This window comes from Gymnoscopelus microlampas (genome assembly GCF_963454915.1).
Source record: "Gymnoscopelus microlampas genome assembly, chromosome: 11".
NCBI lineage: Eukaryota > Metazoa > Chordata > Actinopteri > Myctophiformes > Myctophidae > Gymnoscopelus > Gymnoscopelus microlampas.
This window is the reverse complement of record NC_139948.1, coordinates 44,886,478-44,903,139: the sequence shown is the minus strand read 5'-3', so window position 1 is coordinate 44,903,139 and position 16,662 is coordinate 44,886,478. Positions and strand designations below refer to the sequence as shown.

The 16,662-nt window shown below is 42.8% G+C and overlaps 2 protein-coding genes across 2 annotated transcripts in view; both read left to right on the top strand.

Annotated features, from left to right (window-relative positions):
- The first annotated feature begins 580 nt into the window (after window positions 1-580).
- coil (coilin p80) lies at window positions 581-9,677 on the top strand. The gene is made up of 7 exons (XM_084072897.1): window positions 581-894; window positions 3,035-4,142; window positions 4,673-4,762; window positions 4,953-5,000; window positions 5,785-5,854; window positions 7,293-7,384; window positions 9,490-9,677. Exons 1-7 carry the CDS (start codon window positions 617-619, stop codon window positions 9,535-9,537), a joined length of 1,734 nt encoding a protein of 577 aa, XP_083929023.1. The 5' UTR covers window positions 581-616; the 3' UTR covers window positions 9,538-9,677.
- A 1,826-nt stretch (window positions 9,678-11,503) lies between these two features.
- rab11fip4a (RAB11 family interacting protein 4 (class II) a) overlaps window positions 11,504-16,662 on the top strand; it is a gene marked incomplete at both ends in the record, with an annotated part of 65,045 nt that continues 59,886 nt past the window's right edge. Inside the window, one exon of the mRNA XM_084072900.1 lies at window positions 11,504-11,656. Coding sequence (XP_083929026.1) covers window positions 11,504-11,656 — 153 coding nt within the window. The remainder of the gene's footprint in view (window positions 11,657-16,662) is intronic.

Here is a 16,662-nt window from a genome sequence, read left to right as displayed (position 1 = left end):
CTATTTTCAAATTGCCAATGCATATAAGTTTAAAGTGCTCATGACGTGGCCTGTACTGTAGTCCATTGGTTCTCAAAGTGGGGTCCGGGGACCCCCAGGAGTCCTTGAGGGAGTTCCAGGGGGTCCCCAGCTAAATGATAGATTAGGCACCAAATGGACCCTTATGGGTCTGTAACTCTGAGAGTGTACAAATGGAACGAAATGAAACGGGTCCATTTGGTTCCATTTGTACACTCTCAGAGTTAAATTAACATTGATTTTACTATATGAATTGGGGTCCCATATATAGAAATGCCATTAAATGGGGGGTCTGTAGCCCTAATGCATGTCAAACTGGGGGTCCTTGAAGTTAAAATGCTTGAGAATCACTGCTAGAGACGTAAAAATCTTCTCTTATGGGGGTCGCTGGCTTATCTTTACAAATGGGTGTCCGCGGGCTAATAAGTGTCAATTTGGGGGTCCTTGACATGAAAAAGTTTGAGAACCACTGCTGTAGTCGCTTCTTTTGGGGCTTGTTTTCATAGCCCCCGGTTGCTTATTTCTCTCACGCAAAAGCTGGCAACACTGGTCCCGCGTTGTGTGTTTTGTTTTCTGTGTACTGCAACGCGACGCAAGCATGGCGGCCTCCTCCGGCTCCACCACCAGCTCCGCCAGCAGCACCATCCGCGTTCGGCTGCACTTTGACTACCCTCCTCCCGCCGCGGCGGACAGCCAGAGCCGCATGGTCTGGGTGCTGCTGGACCTCAACCGGTGTCGGGTGGTCGCGGACCTGGAGAGCGTCATTCGCGACAGGTTCGACTTCAGCCGCCAGAGCCTCCTGAACCTGTTCGTGGAGGACTACTACCTGCCTCACACCGAGAGCATCCTGGTGGTCCGCGACAACGACATTGTCAGGTTGGTGGTGGATCGTCTTAGGTTATTTTTTTATTATTATGTGGCGTTCGTCGTGCTCACACGATGGACCCCCAGGCCCCCTGACATCTTTACTGCCTGGTAAAGATCCTGCCCAGCCTAGCTGCTGAAACTCGTGGGCCAGACTCGCCAGAAAAAAACAACAACAAAAAAACATCAACATCATAACATTAGCCTCACCCCTGTCGGTACTATGATACCTGGGCTTGACAGATAGATAGTTGATAGATAGTAGATAGTAGATCCAAGGCTCCAAGGCTATCTGTCAAGGGTTGTTGGTATTGCAACTCTGGATTCCAGATATTAGAAATAGATAAGAGTTGCTTGCGGCTAAGGGACCCCCAAAACTCGGAGATGGAGTTACATTCCTGTGATGGTCCATTTGGTTCCTAATTATCAATCATTTGGGGACCCCTGGCTGTATCCGGACTCTACTTTGATTACCACTGCAGTAAAGCAAACTGCACTAACTACAGATTTCATTAAGTGTGGAATCTGCAATACACTTTTAGAACGATTACATAACAATATCTAAATTCTTAGCGTGGACATCCCTTAATCTGGAGGCTGCCCCTTAATCTGGAGGCTGCACCAGGGTGATGGCTTGAGTCTTGTATTCAGGACAGGAGTCCCTGAGTTAAACATGATGAGACCAATGTTGTATAAAGCATACATTACTGCAGGATGTACTTATTGGTGCACCATGATGAGCCTAATATAATACTATTTAGTTGTCAACAGTAAGACCAAGATGATTGACAGTCTGTGCTAGAGTCAGTGAATACAAGAAGCTAGGAACACTCACCCCGGGGGTGGGTAAACTCACCCCAGGACCTGAGAAAACTCACTCCGGAACACTCACCCCGGGGGTAGGAAAACTCACCCCAGAAAAACTCAATGGTGTAAAGTACAGTGAGTTTTTGTTTTGTGGGTGGGTTTAACTTTTCCCCTCTACACCAAGTCTGTATGTTTAAAAAAGGCACATCTACCGGCTTGTGAGCTTTCCTTTTTCACAGAATGCTTTCATAATGAGACATGTTTAATCCATACTGGATTAAACCCTAACCCTAAACCCTAACCCTAACCTTAACCTGGGTGTAGGGTGATTTTGCGGGTGAACTTAGTGGAGGAGGACTATTAGGTGTAAGGAATCAGTGGAGACTTTCAAATCCTAAAGCCTATACCTAAACTCTCATCCTAAACTTAACCCTAGGAGGGTGATTATGCGGGTGAACTTAGTGGAACTAGAAAAACTGATATTTAGAGCAGTGTTTCTTAAACTTTTGGGCTTTTCTGCTGAAATCAATATAATCTTGCATCCAGTCTACATGGACTATGATGACAATATTTTAAACACAAAAATATAATTGAAAAGTTAAAAAACAAGCCGGTAGATCTATCTTTTTTTAAACCATTTTTCACCATCACATTATGAAAGCATTCTGTGAAAATGGAAAGCTCACAAAGTTAAAAACCATTGGGGTGAGTTTTCCACAAAGTTAAAAACCATTGGGGTGAGTTTTCCGGAGTGAGTTTTCTCAGGTCCTGGGGTGAGTTTTCCTACCCCCGAAAATCTTGGGGGTGAGTTTTCCTACCCTGTGGGGTGAGTTTTCCGGAGTGAGTTTTCCTAGCAATGGGGTGAGTTGGTTTTGGAGTGAGTCTTCTTGATACCGAGTCAGTCACCATAGTTTCAAGAATCTCATATAGAAGAATACAAGAGTACAATTATTTGGTTTTCGTTCCTCAACATTGTAGCAACAATAATAGAATAATGAATTAAGCACACCGTACTGCGGTAAAGAAATGGGCTAACTATGTACATTAGTGATGTAGCACACTTTGAAGTGCTTTGAAGGTGCAGTATGCATGTGTCAAACGTCTAAATGGTGATGAGGTCTTTCACTTTCAAAATGTTTACAAATTAGGGAAAATAGCAGATCTACAACTAAGCTCATGTCACATCGCGGTGTGAGCTTGTAGATCGGCTGTTTTCGCTACTTTTGCGTGTCACTCTTGTACGGCAAAATAGGGAATTAATGTATTAAAAGAAAAAACATGAATGTGAAATATGGAGATACAAGGTTTCCATCAACAATATGCTTCTTGGTCTCCCGTTTGACAGGGTGAAGGTGGACACTCTGGCTCAGGTGAACGGCTGCAGCACACATCCAGGGCCCTCCAACGACAAGTCCAGAAAGAGAACAAGATGCCCAGAGGACGATGGAAGCCCCACAGAAAATGGAGAGGGTGTGAAGAAGAAAAAGAAGAAGAAGAAAAAGAAAATGGTTGAAGAAGAGAGGATAGAGACGGAGAGCAAGGCCCCGGATGATGGGGGCAATAACGACGCACAAAGTAAACACAAGAAAAAGAGGAAGAAAAAGAAGAAGATGATGATGGTGGAGGAGGACACCGTCAGCAACGCTACGCCCAAACCTGCCGACTCCACCAGTAAGCCCCGCGCTGCCGCAAGACCACCAGCCAACAGTGCCAACAGGCCTGCGGCAGCGGCGGCCTCCTCCATAAACGGTAAAGGGAAGACGCAAACCTCACAACGCGTTTCCTCTTCAGATTCCAGTGACAGCAGCGACGAAGATGAGGCTCCCAAAAAGACGCCTTCGCAAAAAGCGGCGCCTAAAACTACCTCCTCCACGCCCACTCTTCCCAAGGCGCCTCCCAAAGCCGCAACGCCTGTTCGAAAACCACACCCTCCCGTTCCATCATCATCATCGGAAACTGACTCTTCCTGTGATGAAGCCCCCAAAAAGGCGAAAAACACATCTTTAGCTAAACCTGTCCCCTCCACCCCAGCCCTAAACGGCAGTACCAGTGATAAAAATACCTCATTTAAACCTCCTGGTTCCTCTTCCTCACAGCCGGCACGGAGAGCTGAGAACGTTACAGAGAAAGCAGACGATTCAGACAGCAGCAGCGAGGAGGAGATAAAGCTGGTGATCAAACGTCCAAACGTGGGCCTGGGCTTTGGGCTGGGCTCCACCACGATGGGGGGCCACCAGCCTCCTGCCAGGGGTCGCGGCAGGGGTAATGACAGAGGGGTCGGTGGCGCCGTAGAGAGGGGTAGGGGTGGAGGGAGAGAAGGCTTCAGGGCTCGGGGTGGGTGGAGGGGCGGGAACGGACGAGGTCATGTAAACTTCGGCTTCAACTACGACGATCAGCCGCACCTGCCGTCCTACCAGACTGATTCCCTCACCAACGAATCTACAGTCCTGCAGGTTTGTCTCCCATTTTACTCAGCGGCCACTATTTTCATAATCGATTTAAGTTCTCTTAAACCAAACACGCATCTGGTTCTGGTTCCAGAAGGTGGCATACCCGTTCCCTGTTCCGGTTCAGATTCCCATAGCTTAATTTGATTAGCTCGGCAGCAGATTTGAACTGGAAATAAACATGAAGGTGTCGCATGTGTTTCCAGGTCAAATCTACCTAGCCAATCAAACAAAGCTATGGATGACTGAACCTGAACAGGAAACAGGTTTGCCACCTTCTGGAGACCCGGAATAGAGCACAGAGCCTATACGGAAAACAAAGACAATTGACATTTTGGTAATGTTGAAAAGTAGCACATATTAGACATATTTACATGATGCATCACTAAAGTAAATTCAATTACTAAGATCTAATTTAATTCATTTCCTGTTTCTTCAATTCAACTATTCATTTAACTGCTTTGAGTCTGTTTTTGCCCACACATAAGATGTGTTCTGTTATGACTACATGGCTTCCTTCGTGTTGTTTAACGTAGAATCCAGATGAGAGCGCCCCCAAACGGGACTACAGCACCATGCCCCTGCTGGCTGCCCCCCCACCAGTGGGAGAGGCCATTGCTTTTAAGGTGAGTCTGGCTGGTATGGTAGTGCAATGGTAATGGTGTGGAAACGCACTACTTCATTTGATATCTTGGTTATTCTAGACTTGACTAGACTTTGTCAAGGTTATTCTAATTATACTGTGTGTGTGTGTGTGTGTGTGTGTGTGTGTGTGTGTGTGTGTGTGTGTGTGTGTGTGTGTGTGTTCGTTCACAGCTGCTAGAGCTGACTGAGAACTACACACCTGAGGTGTCAGAATATAAAGTGAGTAAATATTCTTGCCAGTCAAGTGACAGTCTGTTGGACAGTCTGTGCTTTGAGTTGCTAGTTTATGTGTGTGTTTATGTATGTGTTTATGTATGTGCTTTTTTTTAAAAGAGCTAGTTCAATTCAATGACGAACCTGAGAAAGGATAATAATATTATCCTTTCTCAGGTTTGGCAAATTTCTGCTACACTATTCACTTTCTTTGCTCAAAAGGAAGTGTCTGGCGGAAGCATAAAACTAGTAAACGTATTTGTGGTTTGTTTAGTATTATTTACATTTTTTTACTTGGAAAATATTAACATTATTTACTACTGAAAACAAAATATTAATCTCTTTTTATTTTATTGTATTTAGAGTAGCCAATTATTCTTACCGCCCTTTTCTCCCTATTTTGTTGTTATGCCAATTAACGCTCTCCACATATTTCATTTTCACATAGTGTTGCCAGTGCCACTGTATTGTAACCGTTTTTATCCTGATGTGGAACAACTATTTTTGCTTAAATTAAGCACAACTAGTGCCTGCTTTTTCAACAGAACGAAACATGATAAACATAAGTGCAAGTATTATTATTTAATTGTTGTGAAAACATAGTGAATGTTGAAAGCCAGGACAGTTAAATGTTTTAGAGATACATTTGTCGGGATTTCATTCACCCAGAGTGAAACCGGGACATCTAATCACCGTAGTCTTGATGAAGCAGAAATGTAAAAAGAAAAGAAAAGAGAATGTCAGGAAAACTGTCTTTATGTGTTGTTGACCTCATTGCTCTCTGTTTCAGGAGGGCAAGATCGTCAGCTTTGACCCGATCACCAAACAGATTCAGCTGGAGCTGCTCAGTGCTTCTCGGGGTACAAACTAATTTCACTGCTGCCTGTTTTAGTAAGAAGGAGATTTATGAAAGAAGAGGGGAGATGTGGAGGTCTGAACTTGGCACAGTCCACCTGAGAGCAGTTGTGCTGCTTGATGCCATGTCCTAGAACAGTGGTTTTCAAACTTTTTCTCGTCAAGGACCACCAAATTGACACATATTAGCCCACGGACCCCCCATTTGAAAAGATATGCCAGGGACTCAATCCTTTAGGTTTATTGGGGGTCCCAATCTACACTGTATAACCATCATCAGTGTTCATTTAACTCTGAGAGTGTACAAATGGAACCAAATGGACCCTAACGGGTCCATTTGGTTCCATTTGTACACTCTCAGAGTTACAGACATATAAGGGTCAATTTGGTTGCTAACTATTAATTTGGCTGGGAACCCCCTGGAACCCCATCAAGGACCACTGGTGGTCCCCGGACCACTGGTTGAAAACCACTGTCCTAGAATCAGTAGCGGGCGAACACGGCTCCCAGACGGAGATTTGAAGTAAAATTCAAAGCAAGAAAGATAAAGAGAGTAGATTTATTTTGTTCCTATATTGTGAGAGTACTGTGTTTACCCTCGGGTAAAGTTTAGTTACTTCACAAAAGGTAAAATTACCACAAGTAATTGCATTTATGTTAATATTAATGCTTAATTCTAGTGTATAATTCCAGTGTGACATCTTTGTCATCTACATTTGGTCAACTTGTTCTAATATTTATGGAAGGCAATGAATCCTTTTTTGTTGTTAAGATTATGTTTGCAGCTGAATTTTATGGCCAATTTCCATTGGCCATGGATATTAATGCTTGTTTTTGGGGATTTAATAGGTAGTGGTTTCAATAAATGTACCAAAATATGTTTTGCTGGGTTCAAACGACAAAATCTTGAATAATGAATACTGATTTGTTTGTAAAAGAGGCCTTTCTCCAATAAGACTCCTTCAATAAAGGCCTTGTACCCTCTGCAGTTGAGGCAAATAAAGGCCCTGGTTGATTGATGTACTTTATTTAGTAAGACATGAGAACAACAGTACATAGAAGTACAAATTCACAATACAAGGTCTACTAAACTGGAAGACTCATTTAGCACTGAGCTTGTTTAAGATGAGATCCCCATTAAGAGTGAGAAATATGTACCACTGGCCACTATTATGAGTATAACGCCTCAAATCAGGCTGTGGCTTTCATATCCAATCGTTTATTTTACAATCGTTTATTTTACATGGAGTTTGCCAACTGCCATCAGGGTGACAGATGGTGTTACTCGGCTCAGTTAAAGGTATTTCAGAACTTATTCTGATTACCTATAGTATCTTAAGGTCTAGCACCTGCTAACTGTCTAAAATGTACAATGTACAATCAGCTTTAATTCGCATCACAGGTTTACTAATGTAAATGTTTGTTTGCTAACATGTCCCTTAGCTCCTGTGGAGCCTGGTAAATTCGACCTGGTCTACACAAACGCATATGGCGAGGTGGACAGTGTGGAGTACGCTGTGACCCATGGTTCTCAGGTAAGACAGCACAGTGCAAAGAACACTCAGTACACTTGAATGTATAGTCCTCAGTCAGAGCAAAAACATTTAACCCATTGAGACCTCAGGCCGATTCTACAAACGGTTTGCCTGAAAAGCTTATGTTGCTATGTCAGTGGTTCTCGAACGTTTTCATGAACGTTTTCAAAATAATATGTATTCGGCTGCAGACCCCCAACTCAAAATATTTTGTTCCAGGGACCCTCAGAAGCAAAGATTTGAGTTAAAAATGTTTGCTTAAAAAAATATACATATTCAAAGATTTCTAAAATAGCAGATATAAGCTCATAGCGCGGCACGAAGTAATGCGCTATGAGCTTGTATAGCTGCTATTTTTGAATAGCCAAAGAAATCTAAAATAACACGCACGCTTTCCTAGTTTTAATGGGTTAACCTGAAACACAAGAGTGACCTGCTCCTAAATCATTGAGGTGTCACTGAAAACTTGGTTACAGATGTGACCCACAGACTTTTACAACGTCAAACTATACAACATTTACGCATGATAAACAAATTGATAATGATCAATAATCAAGACTTTGATGTGAAATCTATTAGTTATTATTTTTTTCTTCTGCAAATCTATTAGTTATTATTTTTTTCTTCTGCAAATTATCTTCAGTGATACCGTACAATTTTGGTAGAGCCACTAGACCAGTGGTTCTCAAACCTTTTCATGTCAAGGACCCCCAAATTGACACTTATTAGCCCGCGGACCCCCATTTCAAAAGATATGTCAGGGACCCCCATAAGAGAAGTTTTTTTTTACGGCTCTAGCAGTGATTCTCAACCATTTTAATTTCAAGGACCCCCAGTTTGACATGCATTAGGGCTACAGACCCCCATTTAATGGCATTTCTATCACTTGGACCGCAATTTATAATGTAAAATCTATGTCAATTTAACTCTGAGAGTGTACAAATGGAACCAAATGGACCCTAACGGGTCCATTTGGTTCCATTTGTACACTCAGAGTTACAGACCCATAAGGGTCCATTTGGTGCCTAATCTATCATTTAGCTGGGGACCCCCTGGAACTCCCTCAAGGACCCCTGGGGGTCCCCGGACCCCACTTTGAGAGCCAATGCAATAGACAGTTGGCACGTGCAAAGTATGTGATACTGTACCATAGAGTTTATTGTTACTTTGGTTGTACTAGCTGGCATGTTGTCTCTATCAGAAAATAATTGCCGTGGGTGTACTGTATCGCTCACACACTGGCACCACATTTGACGGGCTTTGCCTGCTGATAATAGCAGATCTAAAACCTCACACATCACGTCGTGGTGCTGCGCGCTGTGAGGTTGTAGATCTACTATTTTCAACGTGTGGTATTAATCTGGTTTATATCGACCACCTGCAGTGGCCCTCAAATGGGTTGCTGTCCAGGTATGCCTTCAGATTTTGCATTATATACAACTATACACATTATTATTACTTTTTTCTATATACTTTGTGTGCACTCATGTCTGAATACAGAGGCACATTTTATACCCTAAGATATATATTTTAACCACGTCTTCTAAATCTTTCATTTGAACCTATTCTGTGAAGCACATTGAACTGCACCCGATGTATGAAATGTGCTATATAAATAAACGTTGATTGATTACAACCTGGCATCCCTATTTTGGGCATGTCAAAATAACTAATTATACCCCCCCCCCCCCCCCCCGCTGTTTTTGCTGTTTTTGCAGGTGTGCCTTGAGATTTTGACTTAAACATTGGTGTACCTTATTGCACAAAAACAGTTATGCTAATCAGCTCGACCGGGCTGATCCCAAGCACAGGACTTGCACTGACAGTAGCAGTATGTTTAGACGAGCCAAAGCCGTTCTATTGTTGTTCCGCTCACATTTGAAGCCCTTTCCCTTTACTTTGAGTGAATCTATTCATGAGCCCACCCCACCCCCCATTTCAGTTGGGGGGGGGGGGGGGGGGGGGGGGATTACCATTAGCTGCATGTGCAGAATGTTTTAGTTGTTGTGATTTGGTGGCCACAGTGAGGGGTTTTGTGGCGTTTTTTTTTTGTGGTCGATTTTGTGGTCTAGTTTTGTGACATCTTCATTTTTGTTCCCTTTCAGGTGACCGAACGGTGGGAGTCCCTGTTGGAACCAAGGCTGATCATTTAGATTAGAAGATGATGACCTGGAGACCACACACACACACACACACACACACACACACACACACACACACACACACACACACACACACACACACACACACACACACACACACACACACACACACACACACACACACACACACACACACACACACACACACACGTTCATAATTACCTTGTTAGTTCAGTCCCCCTTTTTAAGTTGTCTCATTTTACCATTTTATCTCTGATTGCAGTTAAAGGACGACTTCACCCATTTTCAACCTATTTTCATATAATTGGTCCTCGCTAATGCTCATGATAAGATTGTGCCATTTTTTCCTACTGTCTCATAGAAGGTCTGTGGACACTTCAGTAACCCGCATAACAGTGACATCATCGTTAAGCCTTTTCAAAAAAACATTCTCCATTATGGCATAATAACTTTCCAAGAATTGAAAGCCTGCAATTTCATCGATGATGTCACTGGTAGGCGGGTTTCTGAAATGTTCACAGTCCTCCTCTGAGACAAAGAGTGAGTAGACAAATGGTACCATATTATAATGAGCATTAGTGAGGACCAATTATATGAAGATAGGTTGAAAATGGGTGAAGTCGTCCTTAAAGTGAATACATTTCAAACCATTTTTGTTTTTGGCTGTTTGTATTGCAAAATGAAGGGTTGACGGTTTTATATTGTATAGTGTTATGTGACTGACTGTGGATATTATATTTGAATAAAGTTGTTTTCTATAAAAAAAAATCAAGTTCATTACCTCAGCTACTGGGAAATATTAACAAACTAAGTGCATTAAGTTGAAATGGTCCGTTTTGGCTCATTCAGTGACTCTATTATCTCTGGGTGGCCTATCTGGCCTTCTGGAAATGAAAACCCCCCCCCCGCAAAAAACTGCTTTACGAAATAATACGATCCTGAGTGTTAATTTAATTCAGAGGGTACAAATGGAACCGAATGGACCCTCAACATCGGTGGTTCTCAAAGTGGGGTCCAGGGACCATCTGGGTTCCTTGAGGGGGTTCCAAATGGACCCTTAACAGGTATGTGGTTCCATTTGTGCACTCTCAAAGTTATGGGGGTCCTTGAAATCAAAAGGTTTAGAGAACCACTGCCTTACATAACACCCATGGATCTTTGACTGTGTGTACCTGTGTTTGTAAATATATTGCACATTACGCAATGCTTTGGTTTTCAATCGTGCATTTCCGTCATTGATCGTATGATACCACCCCCCCCCCTCTACATCTATGAATGGTCCTTCCCATGTGGTGGAAGTTGAAGTGATGCTGATGTAACAACACCTCCTCCCCAATCAGACCAGCAGCACCAGAGCACACACTGACGCACACACCAGGGTTGCCATGTCCGGTTATTGTAAGCTACCTTGGGCTTTTTCCCTGTAAAATTGCTTGTAAAATATTGGTAGTTGGTTGCAGTTTTTTGGGCTCGTTTCTAAGTGTAGTTGCTTATTTAGGCTTGTAAGGCGCTTAGGCTTATTAATGTTGTTTAAACCAGTGATTTTCATACATTTTCATGTCAAGGACCCCAAATTAATATATATTTGTAAACGCAACCTTCTGAAAATAATAAAGAGGGACCCCCATACAAGATACATCTTCATTTTTGTTGTTGTTGAAAATAGCAGATCTACTTGTAGATCCATACAGGTTTAAACGTGCTCAGGTGATGTGGCCTAAGTTGCTTCTTTTGGGCTTGTTTTCCTAAGACCTGGCTGCTTATTTCTCGCAGAATCTGGCAACACTGACACACACACACACACACACACACACACACACCCACCGGAGAGAGGAGAGGAAAGGAGAGGAGAGGAGAGGAGGAGAGAAAACGATGTCGATGGCGACTAATAAACGAATGACGACGGAGTCCCTCTAAAAAAAACAACAAACACATGTACACAACAACAACAACAACAACAACAACAACAACAGCCCACATTTCTCTCCTCTCCATCATGGAAGGGAATGGTTTCCCCGACCAGGATCAGCTATTCCAGTTCCTGAAGAAGCTCAAGGAGGTGTTCGACGTCTGCGACGAGGATGCTGACGGATACATCAGGGTGGAACACTTCGTGGACCTGGGGCTCCAGTTCGGACAGGGAGATGAGGTGAGGCGGTCGGTTGGTTGGTGTATACAGCCATGGATCACACGACGGTCGTCTGTCACGGCCGTCATGGATGAACTTCAACCTGGTGTTGGCACTTTCTCCATTTACAGCGCGTACATCTACATAAACGTTCAGATGTCAAATATAAAGTGCTTATTCTATGGCCAAGGATGTTCCGATTATGTACGGGCCCTCGGAAGTACCCGTATCTTCCGTATTGTTAAATACAATTCATTTTAATCCAATCGGTGGCCATTTTCTCATAAAGTTATAATGTATCAGAGTGCAATACACCTACCGACCGATAGGGTTGCGTAGGTCAAAGCATATGGCGAAAATACGAAGGAAATGGCCACCGATCGGACTAAATGCTTTTTATTGAACAATACGCGGAAGACACGGGTACTTCTAAAAGCCCGAACATAATTGGAACATCCGTAGCCATGGGCTAAGCACTTTATATTTGAAATCTGAACGTTTGTGTAGATGTACGGGCTGAAAAAAGGAGAAATAGCCAACACCGGGTTGAAGTTCATCCATGACTGTCATTATATGATGGTCGTGCATCAGGGTTGGTCGGTTGGTCGCTTTTTCAACCGTGTTGCTCTGTGCATCGATTAACGGAACGCACATTGACTTAGTCGTGTGGTAACAGCCTTTTAATTGGAGCAAATGAGTCGGTATCACACACAAACCCCTCTTATATCCCATCAAGACCGATTCTACAAATGCCTTCTAAATCAGTTTCAATCAATTTTCCAGAAATGTTCAAAAATAGCAGATGTACAAGCTCACAGCTTGTATATATCTGCATTTAAAAAAAAAAAGCTGACGCAAAAATCTATCCCGGTTTTAATGGGGTGTCCTGATCTCTCTCTCTCTCTCAGCGTCATGGTTGTCAAGTTGTTGATCCTGAACCTGGTAAATGTAGTTGTCAACCTGTTTCTCAGATGTTCTGCTACTTGTTTGGTTTGCAGGGGGACACATATAAGCACAGTCACATAACTCCATAAAGGCCTATTATACCTGAGACTGTGTCACTGACTGACTTATATGCTACTCACCCAAATAGGCTACAATGTATCTGAGGCAGGGACATATACTGTAGCTACCTTCCATTTATCGAGGTCGAGGCCTATCTTTTCTACCCTTTCTTTTTCCCACTGCACAAAATAGCTACTGTCATGTTATTGTCTTGGTCATATGGTGATGGTATTGGTGGTCAATGATTGCTTTGTTGGACATTAACCTGATATAACCTGCATCAACAGCTTTATAGGTGAATGCTATAGATATTAGTCTAATATGGCTTTTGCTTGTTTTTCTCTGCTTCTTTTTAATGAATTGAAATGAGTAGGTCTACAATAATGTACTGTATGTACTCACACACACACACACACACACACACACACACACACACACACACACACACACACACACACACACACACACACACACACACACACACACACACTGTGTAACTGTATCCTAGTAGTATAACGTGACTATAACAGATAATAATTCGAACAGCTGTTAACCTGAAGGCCCGCAGCATTGAAGTGTGAGTGTATTTGTGCAGACTAGACTAGTGTTGTAAATGAAGACGTGGAACCTGAATGTTAAAGGACCTGTCATTTAACAGACATAACATAGCGTGGTCCACCGCACCCCTCCCTCCCTGCTGAACACTCCTGAGAGGAACAGATGTTACCACACTTTGTCAGAAGATATTGGGTGGCATCCAATGAGCATGCAAATGAGCTCTAATTAACCCATTAAGACCTGAGGCCGATTCTAAAAAATGTCTTCTAAATCCTATAACAGTTTTCTGAAAAACGTATGTTGCTTTATCAGTGGTGGTGCTCAAACCTTTTCATGTCAAGGACCCCCAAGATTATATGTATTTGGAGTCAGCCAAGTGCTTCTCATGGTGGTCTTGAAGGATGATACAATCCAAACCTTTTAACAGTACAGTAAAGTAGTTGTTCGTTAATACACTTTAGACAAGTATACAGTGGGTCTGGGTCCCAGTATACTAAGCCCTTCATAGTCTAATACAGGGGTCTTCAACAGGGGGTCCGGGACCCCTAGGGGGTCCTCAGAGTTACTACAGGGGGTCCCCCAAATCTTTGTCTGAGATGATTTTTTTTTTAACCTTAACCACTTGAACCCTAGCATCCCTTTTTTTTAGGAGAACTTTAGCCAAAAATAGCAGATCTACAAGCTCACAACGCCTCGCGCTGCGAGGCGTTGTGAGCTTGTAGATCGGCTATTTTTGGCAAAGAGGTATAGGTGTAGAGGGAAAAAAGAACAGTAAACGTAAACAAAGAAAGTTGAATCTAAAACACAATTTTATACAATATAGAGGGGGTCCCTGCTTCATCTCTCTCTCAGCTAGGGGGTCCTTGGCCTGAAAACGTTGGAGACCCCTGGTCTAATAATGAATACGTCGGTTTGATCATAGTCAATCGAGACTTAGTTGATTAGTCGTTTTCTTTTATGCCCTTTTCCATGCTGAATGAATTACTTCTTGAACAATGACGAGCACATTTCATACATATAAACTCCAATTACAACAACTTTAATTCTACCAGCCTATAGGCCAAGAGTTCTAATGTGTGAAATCAACTTTAGAACGTTGAGTTCTAAAACTTCACCAACCCTGAAAAGCCCTGGTCTCTGCATGCTTGTATGCATCAAACACAATTGTACCTATTTGGTGATTAAATCAATGAATCAACTAAACAACACATTCCTCTGACTGTATAAGAATGTCTTTAGACGAGGACAGCCCCACGGTATACACACACCACAGCCGAGAATGTGATGTCGATGTCGCACAGCGAGAGTCGTGCAGACAATAGAAAACAGATCGTAACACGGTGTTGCATTACAGTGTATCTGTAACAGTTACGGTTCTGTGCGTGACATTGAGTCATCGTGCTGCTTAAGGGATTTCGGAGCACAGCAGCAGCGGCAGTAACAGCGGCGCTGACGTCTCTGGCAACGAGACAAAATGACATTCTCGGTGGAGGAGGCTCCCCGCCCACCGAGGTATCCTCACTAATCGGTCGGTGTCCTCTGTGCTAATGAAAGCTCTCCTTGGGAGGAAAAAAAAACATGCAGTTCTCAGTTCTCTGTGTTTTGTGGAGAGGGGCCAGTGAGGACAGGGTGAAGGCTGTGCTGTGCTGTGGTGAAGATGCAGGGTCTCTTGTTTGACTTTATTCTGCTTTCTCTCTGAACGTGTTTTGTGTTTTTATTATCCCATTCAATCCAGGAACGCATCTGTGTCATTTTAGATTTCTTTGGCTATTCAAAAAACTGTTGTTGTGATTCAAATCTTTGCTTCTGCGGAGGGCGGTTGCTTTTATAAAGCCACCGTCGTCATTATTATTATTATTATTATTATCATCACCTATGCTGCTGCATTGTCTGAAGTAAGCCGAACAAAAATAAGTTTTACTCTTAAGCAGTGGTGGAAAAAGTACTAAAATCTTGTACTTAAGTAAAAGTATCAAGTAAAAGTATCAATAGTATTTTAGCAGGGAGATAAAATACAACCACTCCAATTGTATAAGTTATATTGTATTAATATAGTCTAACAAAAAATGTGGATATTGTCCAATTTGGATACAATTACATTTTATTCATTACAAAAAATAAGTTACTGCTACTGCAAGTAACTGCTACTGGACTAAGAACAGCACACGTAGCTGTGGTACCAGTCCAGAGAAGAAGGGAGATGCCTTGTGAAACCTTTCACTTCACACATGCAGTACAGCTTTGATGAAAGGTCTTCCGTCAGAGCCAGGTACACTGGTACATTGGCCTGAATCTTCAGGGTTTAGCTGGGGACAGCTTTATGGAAGATGCTTAAATCCCTCCAAAAGGTCTGCTCTGTTTTTTTATCTTGTTCAAACTACAAGAAATCAACATGGCTACCGATTAATAACACAGAGGTGTCTCTCTGGCCTAACCAACTCACCCTGACACCATCAAACATCTGAAGGGTTTGGGGGGGGGGGGGGGGTTCAGAAATAAACACACCTTCACAAGGCCTTTGGTGTCCATTAAGACCTGAAACAGATTCTACAAATGTCTTCTAAATCCCAACAGTTTCATGAAAAACCTATGTTTCTTATATCAGTGGTGCTCTGATATAGAACTTTTTCATGTCAAGGACCCCCAAAATGATATGTATTTGGCTGCTGACCCCCCAATCTAAAAAAAAAAATCTTCCAAGAACCCCCAGAAGCAAAGATTTGAGTTAAAAATGTTCGCTTTAAAACAATATATATTCAAAGATTTGCACACATTTTCACGATTTTTTAAAAATCTGCTATTTTTGAACAGCCAACGTGTAAAATAATGCTTTTTTTTAGGCTCAAATCAAAACGTGACACAGATGCGTTCCAGGTCTTAAATCGGTTAAGTCTTAACACACATGGTGAATATGAGGAGCAGTGTTGTCCTCTTAACCGTTAAGAGGACAACACTGCTCCTCATATTCACCGTGTGTGTCTCTGCCGTGTCCCCTTAGTGGGGAGACACGCCTTGTCCTTCAGAAGACCCACAGGTTGGTGGGTATACCAGCAGTGTGTTCGTTGTGTAGCCCTGTGCTTCCTTTATATGGCTGCTAAGGTCTCCAGCGCTGCCTGGCGCTAAAAATAACAGCAAGCTGCGCAAAGCGGAAGGTGCTCCTTCCTTAGATCCCCCCACCTCTCTCCCTCCATCTCTCTGTTCTCGATCTCTTATCTCTCTTCCTTTCTCATCTCTGGTGCTCTCTACTGTCCTCTGCATTCCTGTTACTGGCTTGCTCTCTCTCTCTCTCTCTCTCTCTCTCTCTCTCTCTCTCTCTCTCTCTCTCTGTTCCTCTCTCTGTCGTGGTCTGTCTGTTTGTCTGTTTGTCTGTCTGTCTGTCTGTCTGTCTGTCTGTCTGTCTGTCTGTCTGTCTGTCTGTCTGTCTGTCTGCCTTTCTATCTGTCTGTCTGTCTGTCTGTCTGTCT

Excerpts from the sequence above, each read along its gene's own strand:
- coil (XM_084072897.1), top strand. The coding sequence starts at position 617 with ATGGCGGCCTCCTCCGGCTCCACCACCAGCTCCGCCAGCAGCACCATC. Across the intron at positions 4,763-4,952 it reads GAGAGGCCATTGCTTTTAAG|CTGCTAGAGCTGACTGAGAA; the intron begins GTGAGTCTGGCT and ends GTTCGTTCACAG. Across the intron at positions 5,001-5,784 it reads CTGAGGTGTCAGAATATAAA|GAGGGCAAGATCGTCAGCTT; the intron begins GTGAGTAAATAT and ends TCTCTGTTTCAG.